This window comes from Carlito syrichta, unplaced genomic scaffold (assembly GCF_000164805.1).
Source record: "Carlito syrichta isolate Samal-C Ts95f unplaced genomic scaffold, Tarsius_syrichta-2.0.1 Scaffold303607, whole genome shotgun sequence".
Taxonomy (NCBI): Eukaryota; Metazoa; Chordata; class Mammalia; order Primates; family Tarsiidae; genus Carlito; species Carlito syrichta.
In genome coordinates this window covers 51117-65079 of record NW_007247703.1, presented here as the reverse complement: position 1 = coordinate 65079, position 13963 = coordinate 51117, and the positions used below count along the sequence as shown (strand labels likewise).

The window sequence follows — 13963 nt, the reverse complement described above, 5'->3', positions numbered from 1 at the left end:
AAAGGCTTAGGTTTTAAAATACAAGTTTTATTCTGTTTATAAAGTCACATGCTTATTAGAGAATATTCAGAAAACAAATCAGAAAGAAGAAAATAAAAATCAACCATAGCTCATCCCTCAGGATAATACTTTGGTATTTATCATTCTAGTTTTTTCCCTAAGTAAGTGTGGGACTATCTTGTACTTTTATTTTTGTTTTCTTACAAAAAGTTAATTTTCTTATAAAACTGCTGTAACAAAGTGCTGAGAAGGAATATAAAGATCATAATAGTGTCATATAAGAATACTATTTTTTAGTTATTTAATATAGCATAAGAATTTCCAAAATTATTGAATGACTCTAAAGTTTGACTTTTTAAAATGAATGCATAGTTTGATTTCTTGTTTAAAGGCAAGAGTATTTTTATAAAATGAACCAAAAATACAAGCTGGCATCACTTTGCACAATGCTGTGCTAACCAAAACACAGGGATATGGGAACTGTGCCCTCCCATGGCATGATTCTATGATAACTATGGTGACTGTGCAAAAAGAGGATGTGTTCCAATATGCACAAATTTTAGCTATAATTTCAATATCATGCAAAGCAAAGACTGCTAAAATTGAGGGCCATAATGAAGAATTCCCAACTCATCAAGAAAAGGTACTTACTACTTAGTCAGTTTTCACAAACATGAAAGAGGGTTATAAGAATTCAACCAAAAAATAAGGATAAGACAAAGTTTCTGTGCACCAGTAATTCGAATGTAGTGTTTCTATATATTTAGGCCTACCAATGAAAGCTATTTGCCACAAAATATACACCAACTGCCTAGAACCTAAGTCTATATTTGTAAAATCAGATATAACATAATTTCTTTAAATATTTAAATGTACTTTAAATGATTAGAGTTTATAATGAATATTTTAAAGGTCTATGACAAATTTTAAAATAAACAGCAAAAGAATATTCTGCAATCATCAAGTTATGTCAAACTACTAATGCCTAATCAATGTTCCTTTATTTCCAATATGCAGAAATACACTATACCTAGGGTAGAATAGCATTTCTTATTAAAAGAAAAAAGAGTAACAAGATACACAGCATTAGGCAAGTAATTAAATGTCATGGTAAAAGGTTTACTATACATTGGTTGAAACATTGCTGCATTTTGTGTGTCAGTTCATATGGCTCAACTTAATATTTCCAGAGCAAGCAAAAACAGGTAGTAAAGAGATTACTGATAACTAATCTTAGACAAACTAAATCAACATAGAATCATCACTTACTTATGTCAGAAAGACTCAGAACTTAAATTCTATCCTATGTTCTAAGGAACATTTAATATGCAATTTTCTCACATATTATAAAATAATGGTAGTGTATCATATTAAAATATCCTTTGAAGAAAATGACTTGTGTAAGCAAAGCCAAATTTAATAGCAAATAGTCACTATATCAATCAACATTGCTTACTGGATGATATAAAGAACAATCTTTGTATTCCAAGTATATGTTTTACAATTTAAATTTAATAAAACTAGAATTTATCATATATACCATATATTTTACTATTTGTCCCATTTTACATTAACAAAAAATCTGCTGGAAAAAATGTATATCATATGATGGTTAAATAGACTTATCTCATATATCAAATAGTTGTATTTATCTCTGCTTCTTAGATGTATGCTAAAATACCAATTATAATCATGGTTAAATGTACTTTTAAGTCAAAAAATGATCATAAATAATGAGGAAAAGATAAACAATAAACCTATCTTTGCAAATAAAACCTGAAGACTTGCCATCTTATTCTTGTTGTACATAACCGGAATAAGCTTTTTCTCAAAAAGGACACATAAAAGTATATTATGTACTGGAATGGGCATAATGGGACTATGCCCAAATGATAATGATCGTAAATGATTAAGAAACAGAAATAAAGAGACTAAACTGAATTTTGTTCCATGGTCAAACAGTTGAGTCCAAAGTGTGAGTGAAGGACAAGTTTTCAGAATTTATGTTCCTTTAAATGCTGCCATTCATTAATAGTTATTGATATCAGATATATGGTACAATTCTTAATATGGTTGACTTACATCATTAACACCCTACTGAATTAAATGTATATCATCAGTACAATTCTTTTTAATGTTCTTAGTATATGGTAGGAAAATGGACTTTCATATACTTTTTTCTCTGTAACTACAGCTTACCTCTTCCTTCCTCTAATCTGTGTCTTCTGATTACACGCTGCCGTTTTTCTTCTTGTCGCAACTGAAGGTGTTCTTCAATGTTAACCCCAGGTACTGGAACAGCTAGATGATTGACCAAAAAATAATAATATTAATAACATATATGTTATGTAATAGCTATCACAGAACTATACAAAATCAAGGAAGAGCTAGCAAAAACATTGTATAAAACACAAATTATTTTTACTATAAAAATTCTTAGTAAAAAAGGAAAAAGAAGCAACCCTAAAATGATATCACACTCTCAGTAAGCATATGACAGTACTGCATATGTTAACTATTATTTTTTGGTTTTTTAACATATATCTAAAAGAAATTAAGTTATCTGAATTGCTGAATTGAGGACAATATGTTTAGTATAATCAATCAAATTACCTAAAAGAAGATCTAAAGGTATCATTTCTTTTACTGCATCAAGAATTCCTCTTTGTCTTGCCTCTTGACCATCCAATTCTCGTGCACAAGCCTTGCAACATCCACACACAGCACAGCCAGATTCTCCGGAACCACAACCACAGATCCTTTAAGAAAAATAGACCACTGAAATAAGTCTAATTTTTCTTTAAAACTCTTTTCTATAACTTCCTTTGTGATTAAGTTAAATGAGTCAGTAATAAAATCACCTTTTCAGACCAGTATATCTATTTTAAAGTAAAGATATGAATAGAATAAGAACAAAAATAAGTTTATTAAACTCCCAATAGGCATAATTGGTGTATTTCTACAGAAAATACAACTATAGATAGATTCTGCTATTGTCCAAGTCACTATTTTTAAAATAGTTTAAAAAGTTTTTGCACAGCCAGGCTCAGTGGCTCAGCCTGTAATCCTCGCTTTGGGAGGCTGAGGTGAGTGGATTGACTGAGCTCACAGGTTCGAGACCAGCCTGGGCAACTCAGCAAGACCTCATCTCTACAATAAATTTTTTTTAAAAATTAGCTGGGTGTGGTAGCATGCGCCTGTAGTTCCAGCTACTTGGAAGGCTGAGATGGAAGAATCGCTGGAACCCAGCAGGTCGAGACTGCGGTGGCCAGAGCCGCCACTGCACTCCAGTCTGGGCAACAGCGTGAGACTCCAACTCAAAAAAAAAAAAAAAGTTTTTGCACTTAGTGCAGTACCAGCAGCATTAGTATTAAGTGGCCTGAAGGGTTGGTTGGCCAAAAAAACCAGGCTGCTATCTAGCAGATAAGTGAAGGTAGCTTGTCAGCTTCTTCTATTGTGTCTTCTTCCCCACCTTTTCTTTACATTCTATCATCTCTCATTCTCTCCTTTCACTGTGTCTAAATTATATGTTCCTTTTTTGTCTTTGTCCCTTTAATATACTATTTGACTAGAACACTCCTAGAAATCGGCTAGCAGGTCAGTGAACATCACCTTCTTGGTCACATATTTTGTAGAAGTCATAGCTTTAATGTTATTCATTGGATCAGTCTTTAAAAACTTTTGACAACTTTGCTGAGCTCCCAGTTATCTAGAAATGTGGAAGTACAAGAAGAACCTACCTGGCAGCAATCTAAAGGACAAAGCTATGCACCGTGTGAAATTTCTGACTTTTAAAAGCAAGCATTACAATCAGGAGGATCATTTACTACACAGTAAAAACTATGATACAATAATAAGCCCAGTGAGTTGTCCACGAACACTATTTTTAAAACAGTATTTATGACATCAATTCTTCTCAAACTGTTCCAAAATATTAACAATAAGATTACATTACCTAATTCATTCTATAAGGCCAGGATTATCCTGATACCAAAGCCAGACAAAGACACTAAAATTTTTTTTTTTAAGTTTTTGAACGTCAGGCCAATATCCCTTATAAACATTGATGCAAAAAATCTTCAAAAAAAATACTAACCGAATTTGGCAGCACATTGAAAGAATTATGCACAATGATCAAGTAGGATGTATTCCCAGAATGCAATACATGAAACTTAATCCATGTAATATATCACATTAATAAAGGGAAAAAATGTGTGAGCTTCTCAATTGATGCAGAAAAAGCATTTGGCAGAATTCAATACCCTTTCATGATAAAAACACTCAACAAACTACTCAACATAATAAAAGTCATGTATAAAAACCTAGAGTGAACATCATACTAAATGGTAAGAGACTAAAAGCTTTGCCTTTAAAATCGGGAACAAAGCAAGGATGTCCACTTTTATCACTCCTATGGGACACAGAAATTGAAGTTCTATCAAGAGCAATTAGCCAAGGCAAAAAAAAAAAAGCATCCAAAATTGAAAAGAAGAAAAATTTTCTCTATTCACAGGGACACAATCTCATTTATAGAAACCACTGAAGATTCCACACACAAAAAAATGGTAGAACTAATAAATGAATTCAGCAACATAACCAGATACAAAGTAAACACACTAAAATCAGCTGTATTTCTTTCTGTCTCTGTCTCTGTCTCTTCTCTCTCTCTCTCTTTTGAGATAGGGTATCGTTCTGACACTCAGGCTCGAGTGCAGTAGCATGATCACAGATCATCGAATTCTTGGGTTCAAGCAATCCTCCCATCTCAGCCTCCACAGTAGCTGAGACAATAGGAACACCAAACCATGTCTGGCTAATTTTTTTTTTTTTTTGGAGACAGGGTGTACTTTACCCATGCTGGTGTCATATTGCTGGCCTTAAGTGATCCTCCTATCTCAGCCTTCTCCAATGTTGAGATTACCAGAGCAAGGTACTACACCTAGCTCAAAATTAGCTGTACTTATAAAAACTAACAATGAACAAACTAAAAGAAAATTACAAAAACAATTCCACAGCAGCAAAAAGAATAAAATACTTAGTAATTAACCAAAGAGGTAAAAGATGTGTATAATGAAGACTACCAAACACTGCTAAAAAAATAAATAAATAAAGACAGCATGAATAAATAGAAACACGTGCCATGTTGAGGGACTGAAAGACACATTACTGTTAAGACGTCACTACTACCCAAAGCAATCTATAGATTCAATAAATCTGTAGAATCCCTATCAAAATCCCAGTGACTTTTTTTTTTTTTGCAGAAATAGAAAACCCTATCCTAAAATTCACATGAACTCTCTTGGGATTCCAAAGAGTCAAATAATCTTGCAGAAGAAGAACGAAGTATTCACACTTCCTGACTTCAAACCTTACTACAAAGCTACAGTAATCAAAATAGTGTCGTACTAGCATAATGACAGACATATAGATCACTGGAATAGAACAGACAGCCCAGAAGTAAATCCTTGATATATAGTCAAATTGAAACTGACTATATAAAATACAGGGCCACAAGATAAAAGCTATGGAAGAGGCTGGGCTCCGTGGCTCAGTCTATAATCTCGTGCCTTGGGAGGCCGAGGTGAGTGAATTGCCTGAGCCCGTGGGTTCAAGACCCAACTGGGCAACTTGGCGAGACGTCATCTCCACAATAAATCAAAAATTAGCCGGGTGTGGTAGTGCACGCCTGTAGTTCCAGCTACTTGGAAGGCTGAGGCGGAAGGATCACTGGAGCCCAGCAGGTCAAGGCTGTGGTGGCCGGGAGCGGCCACTGCACTCCAGTCTGGGCGACTAAGTGAGACTCCAACTCAAAAAAAAAAAAACATATGGAAGAGACCTGAGTCCTGCAAAGTGACAGCTATGATTAAAAAATGAACAAATCTGTTGTTTCTAAGTTTGCTTTCACTTCAATAGAGAGCTATTGATTATCTTCATGTCCTGACTCCTGGAAACGGAGGAAGCAGCCTGTAAGACTGATAAACATATTTTCCCTTAAAGATGAGCCTGAGGTCACATAGATCTCCTTGATGGCATGCAGAAGTTTGATCTGCAGAAGGACACAAGTGCTTAATCTCTGGGGATTCCCACTCTCATACTTTCCTTCTAAAGTCATTTCTATAATGGCTTACTTCCCATGGGTCAGACAGTAGCTGAAGGTTGTAGAACTTGCTTTATAGACAGCTTCTCTACTGCAAAACCTAAGGCTGGTGTTTGAGATGTTTTCCAAAACTTTAACTCTGCTGGAATGACCCCACCTGAAACCGTGACTCATACCAAGGAACTGACTCCACTGGTACTGGGACCCATTTCCAGAAACTTGTTGTATGCACAAAGACAATTTTGACACTCCCATGACTTCATTCTCAATTAATCAGCAGTACCTGTTCCCTAACCTTCACCAACCAAATTATTCCTTTAAAAAAAAAAAAAAAAAAGCCTGGCCTAGAATACTTGGGGAGGTAAATTTGAAAAACATTTCCCATCTTCCTCACTCAGCTGCCCTGTGATCACTAAACTCTCTCTCTCTGGCAGACTACTGTTAGTGTACTGGCTTTTCTGTGTATCAGGCATTAGAACCCAGTCAGGTTATAACAAAACAGTTTTTAACAGAGTCATGATGATTCAGTAAGGACAAGACAATCTTTTCAACAAATGGTGCTGGAAAACTAGATATCCACATGAAAAAGAATGAAGTTGGAACTCTACCTAACATCATATACAAAAAGCAACTCAAACTGGATCAAAAACCTAAATGCAAAACCTAAGATTATCTTAAAAAAAAAAAAACCTCTTAGAAGAAAACATAGGGAAAAAAACTTCACAATATTGGACTTGGCAATGATTTCTGAGATATGACAACAAAGGCACAGAAGACAAAAGAAAAAACAGACAATTTGACTTCACAAAAATTATTTTTTATATTTGTGCATCAAAAGGCAGTATCATCAGAGTAAAAAAGGCAACCCACAGAATTTTTTGTTTGTAAATTATATATCTGATAAAGAATTAATATCCAGACTATATAGAAAACTCCTAAAAACAGCAACAACAACAAAAACCTGACACAAAAATGGACAAAGGACTTGAATAGACATTTCTTCAAATAAGATCTACAAATGGCCAACAAGCTCATGAAAAGATACTCAAGACTGGGTGCAGTGGCTCACGCCTGTAATCCCACTACTTTGGAAGGCCAAGGTGGAAGGACCATTTGAGCTCAGGAGTTCAAGACCAGCTTGGACAACATAGTGAGACCTTGTCTCTACAAAGAAGAAAAAAAAAATTAGCTGGGTGTGGTGGCACACACCTGTAGTCCTAGCTACTCAGGAAGCTGAGGCGGGAGAACGGTCTGAGTCCAGGAGGTCAAGGTTGTGGTGAGCTGTGATTGTGCTGCTGCACTCCAGCCAGGGAAATGCACTCCAGGCTGAGTAACCCAGTGAGACCCCCAACTCAAAAAACACAACACAACAAAACAAAAAAAAAAATAGATGTTCAACATCACTGATCACTGGGGAAATTCAAATGGAAACTATGAGATACTACCTCACACTCATTAGGATGGTTACTATCAAAATAACAGAAAATAACAAATGTTGATGAGAGTGTAAAGAAACTGAAACACATGTGCACTACCGGTGGGAATGTAAAATGGTAGAGCAGCGGCGGAAAACAGTGTGTCAGTTCTTTAAAAGATAAAAAATAAAATTATCATCTGATCCAACAGTTCCACTTCTGGGTATATACCCAAAAGAACTGCAAGCAGGGTCCCAAAGAGCTATTTTATACTCTTATTTACAGCAGGATTATTCGCAATAGCTAACATGTGGAGGCATCCCAAGTGTTCATTAACATATAAATGGATAAGCAAAATGCAGTACATACATACAATGCAATATTATTCATCCTTAAAAAGGAAGGAAATTCTGACATATGCTACAACAAGGATGAACCCTGAGGACATTATACTAAGTGAAAAAAGTCAGTCACCAAAAACAACTACTGTATGATTTCACTTACATGAGGTAATTAGAATTGTCAGAGTCATAGAGACAGAACGTAGAAAACTGACTACCAGAGAAAAGGGGAAGGGGAAAGTAGGGAGTTATTGTTTAAAGGGTACAAAGTTTCAGTTTTGCAAGATGAAAAGTGTTATGGAGACGGTGGTAATGGTTACATGATGTTATGAATGCATTTAATACAACTTATCTGAATACTTAAAAATGATTAAGATGGTCTATTTTGTGTTATATATGTTTTATCACAACAAAAAAATTAGGAAAATGTTTAATCCTAAATTTATTCTAAGATATATAGTCCTATTTTTATAATAATTGAAGTCAGTTTTAATAGTTCTTAGTGTCCTGGCATATACTGTGTTAGCTTTATTCATATATTCATTTCGGTTCATTAATCAGAAAATTATACATGGTTAGTATTGTCCATATAGGTCTCTAAGGGTAGAAAGCACACAAAGAATTGAATAATTAATTTCATAAAAGACCAGAAATTTGTTTGTGATATATACCAGCTGCTTAATCTCAGAGGCTAAGGACAGCACTGAATTTTAATGGAAATACTTGGAAGTAATCCAGGAGAATAAATTTTAATTATAACCTTGCTTATTAAAAAAAAAAAATAGAAACATTCTACATCCAAATTAAGTTTAAAAATAAACAAGACAAAAAAACAGTATCAAACACAAAGCTCTGTAGGATAAATGTTAAGCTCTGATAAAGAGAGTAAAAATAATTTTGCTTATGTTAATAACATAAAGAAAATTCATTTTTTTAAAAAAATCATAGTATTTCAATAATCTAAAAGAAAAGGCCAGTTACATATGCTCTATTGCACAATCCTAGGTCAAGCATAAACCTAGTCCAGAAAATATTTAGGAAGAAGCACTAGACTATTAAAGAACTGCCAAATAGGTCAGAGAGGCAGGCAGAGGTCGCTGCCCTTACTCTGGTCTTCTGTGAGGTAACTGTCCAGATATAGACTTGTTTCCTCAGTACCTGGCTTCTTTCTGGCCCCTCCCTCAGGCAGCAACCTCTAGGCAAAGCTAACTTCTTAAGGATATGCATGATCCCAATAATAAGTCATGGATGCAGGTGATTGAACAGAACTGCAAACAATGTAGGTGTACCCTTACTCACTTGTAAACACCGTATAGCAATTTGAATAATTAATTTGCTTGATTATAAAACTCCTTGCTGTACTGTCCCGAGACACAGATTCCTTCTTCACCAACTGGTCACCATCAATACCTCCTATAAACCAAGGACATTCCCCACTAGACCTCCAGGTGACTTCTTTGGAATAGGCATAGAACATTATGCATAAACCCTCCCAGATTTGGGGTTGTTGCACTACAGCTTCTCTTCACAAAATTTCCTCTACTCCCTCAAATCGGCCAATTATCAGAAATCTGATTTTACAAAGGAAATCTCGTTGTTATATTGGCTATAACTGGCAATATAAAAACTGGATTCCAAAATTCTTTCTAACATTATAGGGGAAAAATTGCATACTTATTCTGCTGAACTCACATGTTAACTTTTAATCTACAATAATATAGAACCCAGAAAAAAAGTGTGATCCATTAAGAGGATATATATATCAAAGATAATGATAACAGGTATGATGCAACTTCACAAGCAGGAGTACTTAAAATTCCTAAAATTGCAAACAGTAAATTTTAATTTAAAAGAAAATGATAGATACCTAATTGAGTACTCTATATGATAATTCTGCTTAGAAAAGACTCATGTTCAACAAATTGAATAGATATTTGGCATTATATAAGCAAAAAATATACAAATAAGGGCACAGACCCAAGCCTTGAAGAATTTATAACACTTTTTAAATAATCGTTTAAATGAATCAAATGAAAGACAACTTTAATATGACACTAAATGTGGAACTATTATAATAGAACCAATGATAAGAATTATAGTTATATGGATTCTTGGTCTGTTGGCCAAGATCAAGTGAAGAATTGTAAGTATACACAAATAAACCTTCAAGAAACAAGATACTAAAATATACTCTGGATTAATTTTTAAAGAAATGTATTCTGGCATTTTCTTCAGTAGGAATCATTTTCTTACCCTCCAGGGACTCTGTCTGGACGCCCACTACTGACACAGCTGGCTCCATAACCTGTACAGTCTCCACAGACAGTACAAACCATGCACTGTTCCAACTTCCATTTATGCATGCCTGGAGGGCACATCATGGACTTCTCATCTTTTTCATCTAGTTCTTCTTCCAGGTCTTCATCCATGGCTGTTGCCATATTTTCAACTCCAAATCCTATTTGACAAACCAATTTATAATTTTTTTATTCTCATGTCTAAAACATAGTTTATATTTCTCAATTTAAAAAACACATGACAACATGCTAATCCAAGAAATGCTAAAACATAAGAGTACTAAAAATTTTCAATTCAGGAATTACTGATAAATGCTCTCTCCATTTCATTTCTGCAAAAGAAGACAGGAAGTCTGTTGTCAAACATATCTATTAGCTATTACTTTCATTCAATCAAAGTTTTTAATCTTTTCTGATTTAGTCCCTCTTTTCCATCCTTACTACCAACACTTTCTCTCAACAAACCGAAGAAAGCCTCCTAACCATGCTCTAAGCCAAGAATCTCCCCAACTCTAGAACTGTCAGCAATGAGCTTTCTAAAACACACTTTTGATCCTATGACTTGGCAATTTACAAACTTCCAGAGCCGGGCTCGGTGGCTCAGCCTGTAATCCCGCGCCTTTGGGAGGCTGAGGTGAGTGGATTGCCTGAGCCCGCGAGTTCGAGACCCGCCTGGGCAACGAGATCTCATCTCTACAATAAATCAAAAAAAATCAGCCGGGTGTGGTAACGCATGCTTGTAATTCCAGCTACTTGGAAGGCTGAGGCGGAAGGATCGCCGGAGTCCAGCAGGTCGAGGCTGCGGTGGCCGAGAGCGGCCACTGCACTCCAGTCTGGGCGACAGAGTGAGACTCCAACTCAAAAAAACAAAAACAAAAACAAAAGAAACAAACTTCCAAAGCCTTTCCAAAGTCTTTAGAAGAACAAAACTCCTCAGCAAGAGAAGAAAGAAAAACAATCAAATAACCATACAAAAATACAACTGTGATAGAGTTCTGCAGGAACACAGTACTCTAAGAAGAGAACAAATCTGTGAGAATCTAGTCATTATTTTTGGTTTGATTTTCCTTCTAGACTTATATCTTCAAAGGCAAAGTTAATGTTTTACTCACTTTATCTCTGATTTTTAGTCAACCTTAATATGTATTTATCTCTTACACCTAACATAGAGCTATCACTCAATATAGGTTTAACTAACCAGGAAATAAACATATAGCATATATAGCCTTTCTGGGGTTTGCCACTTTTAATCTATAACCAGGCTGGAAAATTAGATAACCAAGCATCAGATATAGAGTTAGAATAAAGCAATAAAGCAATCCTAAAGGAAGCCTAAGTGACTCTATTTTCACTAACAAAGCTAAAAAGTATTGACCACTTATTTGTTCCTGGCTCTACTAGCATCATTCATTTAATCATTCCAAAAGTAGTGTACTATTATCCACAAATTAATAAGTGTATTCAATGGAACCTCAATCACAATGCCAAGAAGATAAAGCTGATTCTAATTCATATAGAAAATAAAAGCTCCAACATGAAAAATGCTGACATCAAAAATTTTAAATTATATATAATAAATGAAACCATAAACAAACCACCAGTCAAAGACATATATACAACACATACTACATATTAAAAAGCTCTTACATATCAATTTTTAAAAGGTATATAAAAATTTTAAGAAAGTTTGAAGAGATATCCAAACTCAGTATTAATAATCAAGGAAATTAATATTAAAAGAAAATGATAGACCTAGCAACTCTACTCCTAGTTATCTATCCAAAGGAAATGCATAAAAGTTTTTGCCAAAAGATATTTACTAGGATGTTCATAGTAACACTATCGATAATAACCAAACCTAGAAACTACCCGTAATAAAATAAAAAATGTTAAAGTGTGGTATCCATGCACAATTTAATATACAACAATGAGAATAAACAATCTATAACTTCTAACAATATGCATGCATCTAATAAATGTAGAACTGAATGAAAAGCAATTAGACACAAAAGAGTTCATACAGAATGAGTCTATGTATATAAGTACAAAAACATGCAAAATTAATTTAAAGTGTTAACTGAGAAGTGTTAACTATCTAGTAACTGGAAAGGAGCATAAAATGAGGCCTTATGGGGTACTGGCAGTATATGGTTTCTTGATTTGGGTGCTGATTCACTTTAACATTCACTTTAACATTTTTTATTTCACATGAGTGAAAATTCATCAAGATGCTATGTATATTTTTCTGCATGAACATTATACTTCATTATAACAAATAAATTACAATGAGATATTTGATAGTCACCAGTTGAAAAATCAGAGTCCATCAGTATCAACTATTTGAGTTAATGGGGAAACTACTGGTGAGAGCATAAATGGCAATAATCTCTTTCAAGAAAAAAATGAATGAGGTGAAATCTGTAATGAGGCCAATTGCCCTAGAGAAAGTTTAACACGTTTACCAGGAAACATATATAAAGGAGGTTTTAAAATTATTTGTAACAATGAAAAATTGGAAATAAACTCATCCATCAACAGGAGAATAGATAAAATGTGGATGGCAGGTTCATTGTATGGTTTATTATCAGCAGTTAACACAACTCATTTAGATTTAGACACACCAACATGGACATATCTGCAACAGAATAGTGAGGAAAACACAATTTGCAGAAAAATGTAAAATAAAAGTTTAACACTTATAAAACCACATAAAACACATTTTATGTGTAAAATATGAGTATGCAATATATTTTACACATAAAATATAAAAGAACAAGCAAAAAATATAAGAACATGACTGAACATATACTTGACAGAGTCATAATCACAGCTCTACAGAGAAATGAAATATAACAAGAAGTCTTAGGAAGGGAATACATGGCATTTAAATCTTACATGTAATTTAACTGAAAATAATGACAAGATATGATGGTAGATACATAATTTTTTAATATCTCAATGCTATTTTCTGCACTTTTCTTGTTTTTTAAAAAAAACTTTTAAAAATCCCTTTATATTTTTTATTAATACATAATAGTTGTACATATTTATAGGGTACATGTGACATTTTTATATATGCATACAATGTGCAATGATCAAATCAGGGTAACTGGGATACTCATCACCTGAAACATTTATCATTTCTTTTTATTTGGGATATTCCAGATCATCTCCTTGCAGCTGTTTTGAAAATGCTATCAATCAGAACTTATTCCCTTCTATGTAACTGTATTTTTGTACTCGATAATGAACTCCTCCTTCTCTCCCCATCCCTACCACCCTTCTGAGCCTATGATAACTTACTACATCCATGAGATCAATTTTAAGCTGCCACATTTGAGTGAGGACATGTGATATTTGTCTTTCTGTGCTCAGTTTACTTCATTTAACATAATGTCCCCCAGTGCAAGCCATATTGCTGCAAATGACAAAATAGAATTCTTTTATGGCTGAATAATTTTCATTGTTTTATATACATTTTCTTTATCTCTTCATCTGTTGATGGACACTTAGGTTGATCCTTTTTTTTTTTGAGTTGGAGTCTCACTCTGTCACCCAGACTGGAGTGCAGTGGCCGCTCCCGGCCACCGCAGCCTCGACCTGCTGGGCTCCGGCGATCCTTCCGCCTCAGCCTTCCGGGCATTTAAATCTTACATGTAATTTAACTGAAAATAATGACAAGATATGATGGTAGATACATAATTTTTTAATATCTCAATGCTATTTTCTGCACTTTTCTTGTTTTTTAAAAAAAACTTTTAAAAATCCCTTTATATTTTTTATTAATACATAATAGTTGTACATATTTATAGG

The 13963-nt window shown here is 34.2% G+C and overlaps 1 protein-coding gene across 1 annotated transcript in view; it reads right to left on the bottom strand.

The window, feature by feature from the left end:
- The window catches only part of LOC103261128 (E3 ubiquitin-protein ligase MYCBP2-like), a gene marked incomplete at both ends in the record, with an annotated part of 68850 nt that overhangs the window by 15788 nt on the left and 39099 nt on the right, over positions 1-13963 (bottom strand). Inside the window, 3 exons of the mRNA XM_008058746.1 lie at positions 2200-2301; positions 2614-2759; positions 10107-10311. Coding sequence (XP_008056937.1) covers positions 2200-2301; positions 2614-2759; positions 10107-10311 — 453 coding nt within the window. The remainder of the gene's footprint in view (positions 1-2199; positions 2302-2613; positions 2760-10106; positions 10312-13963) is intronic.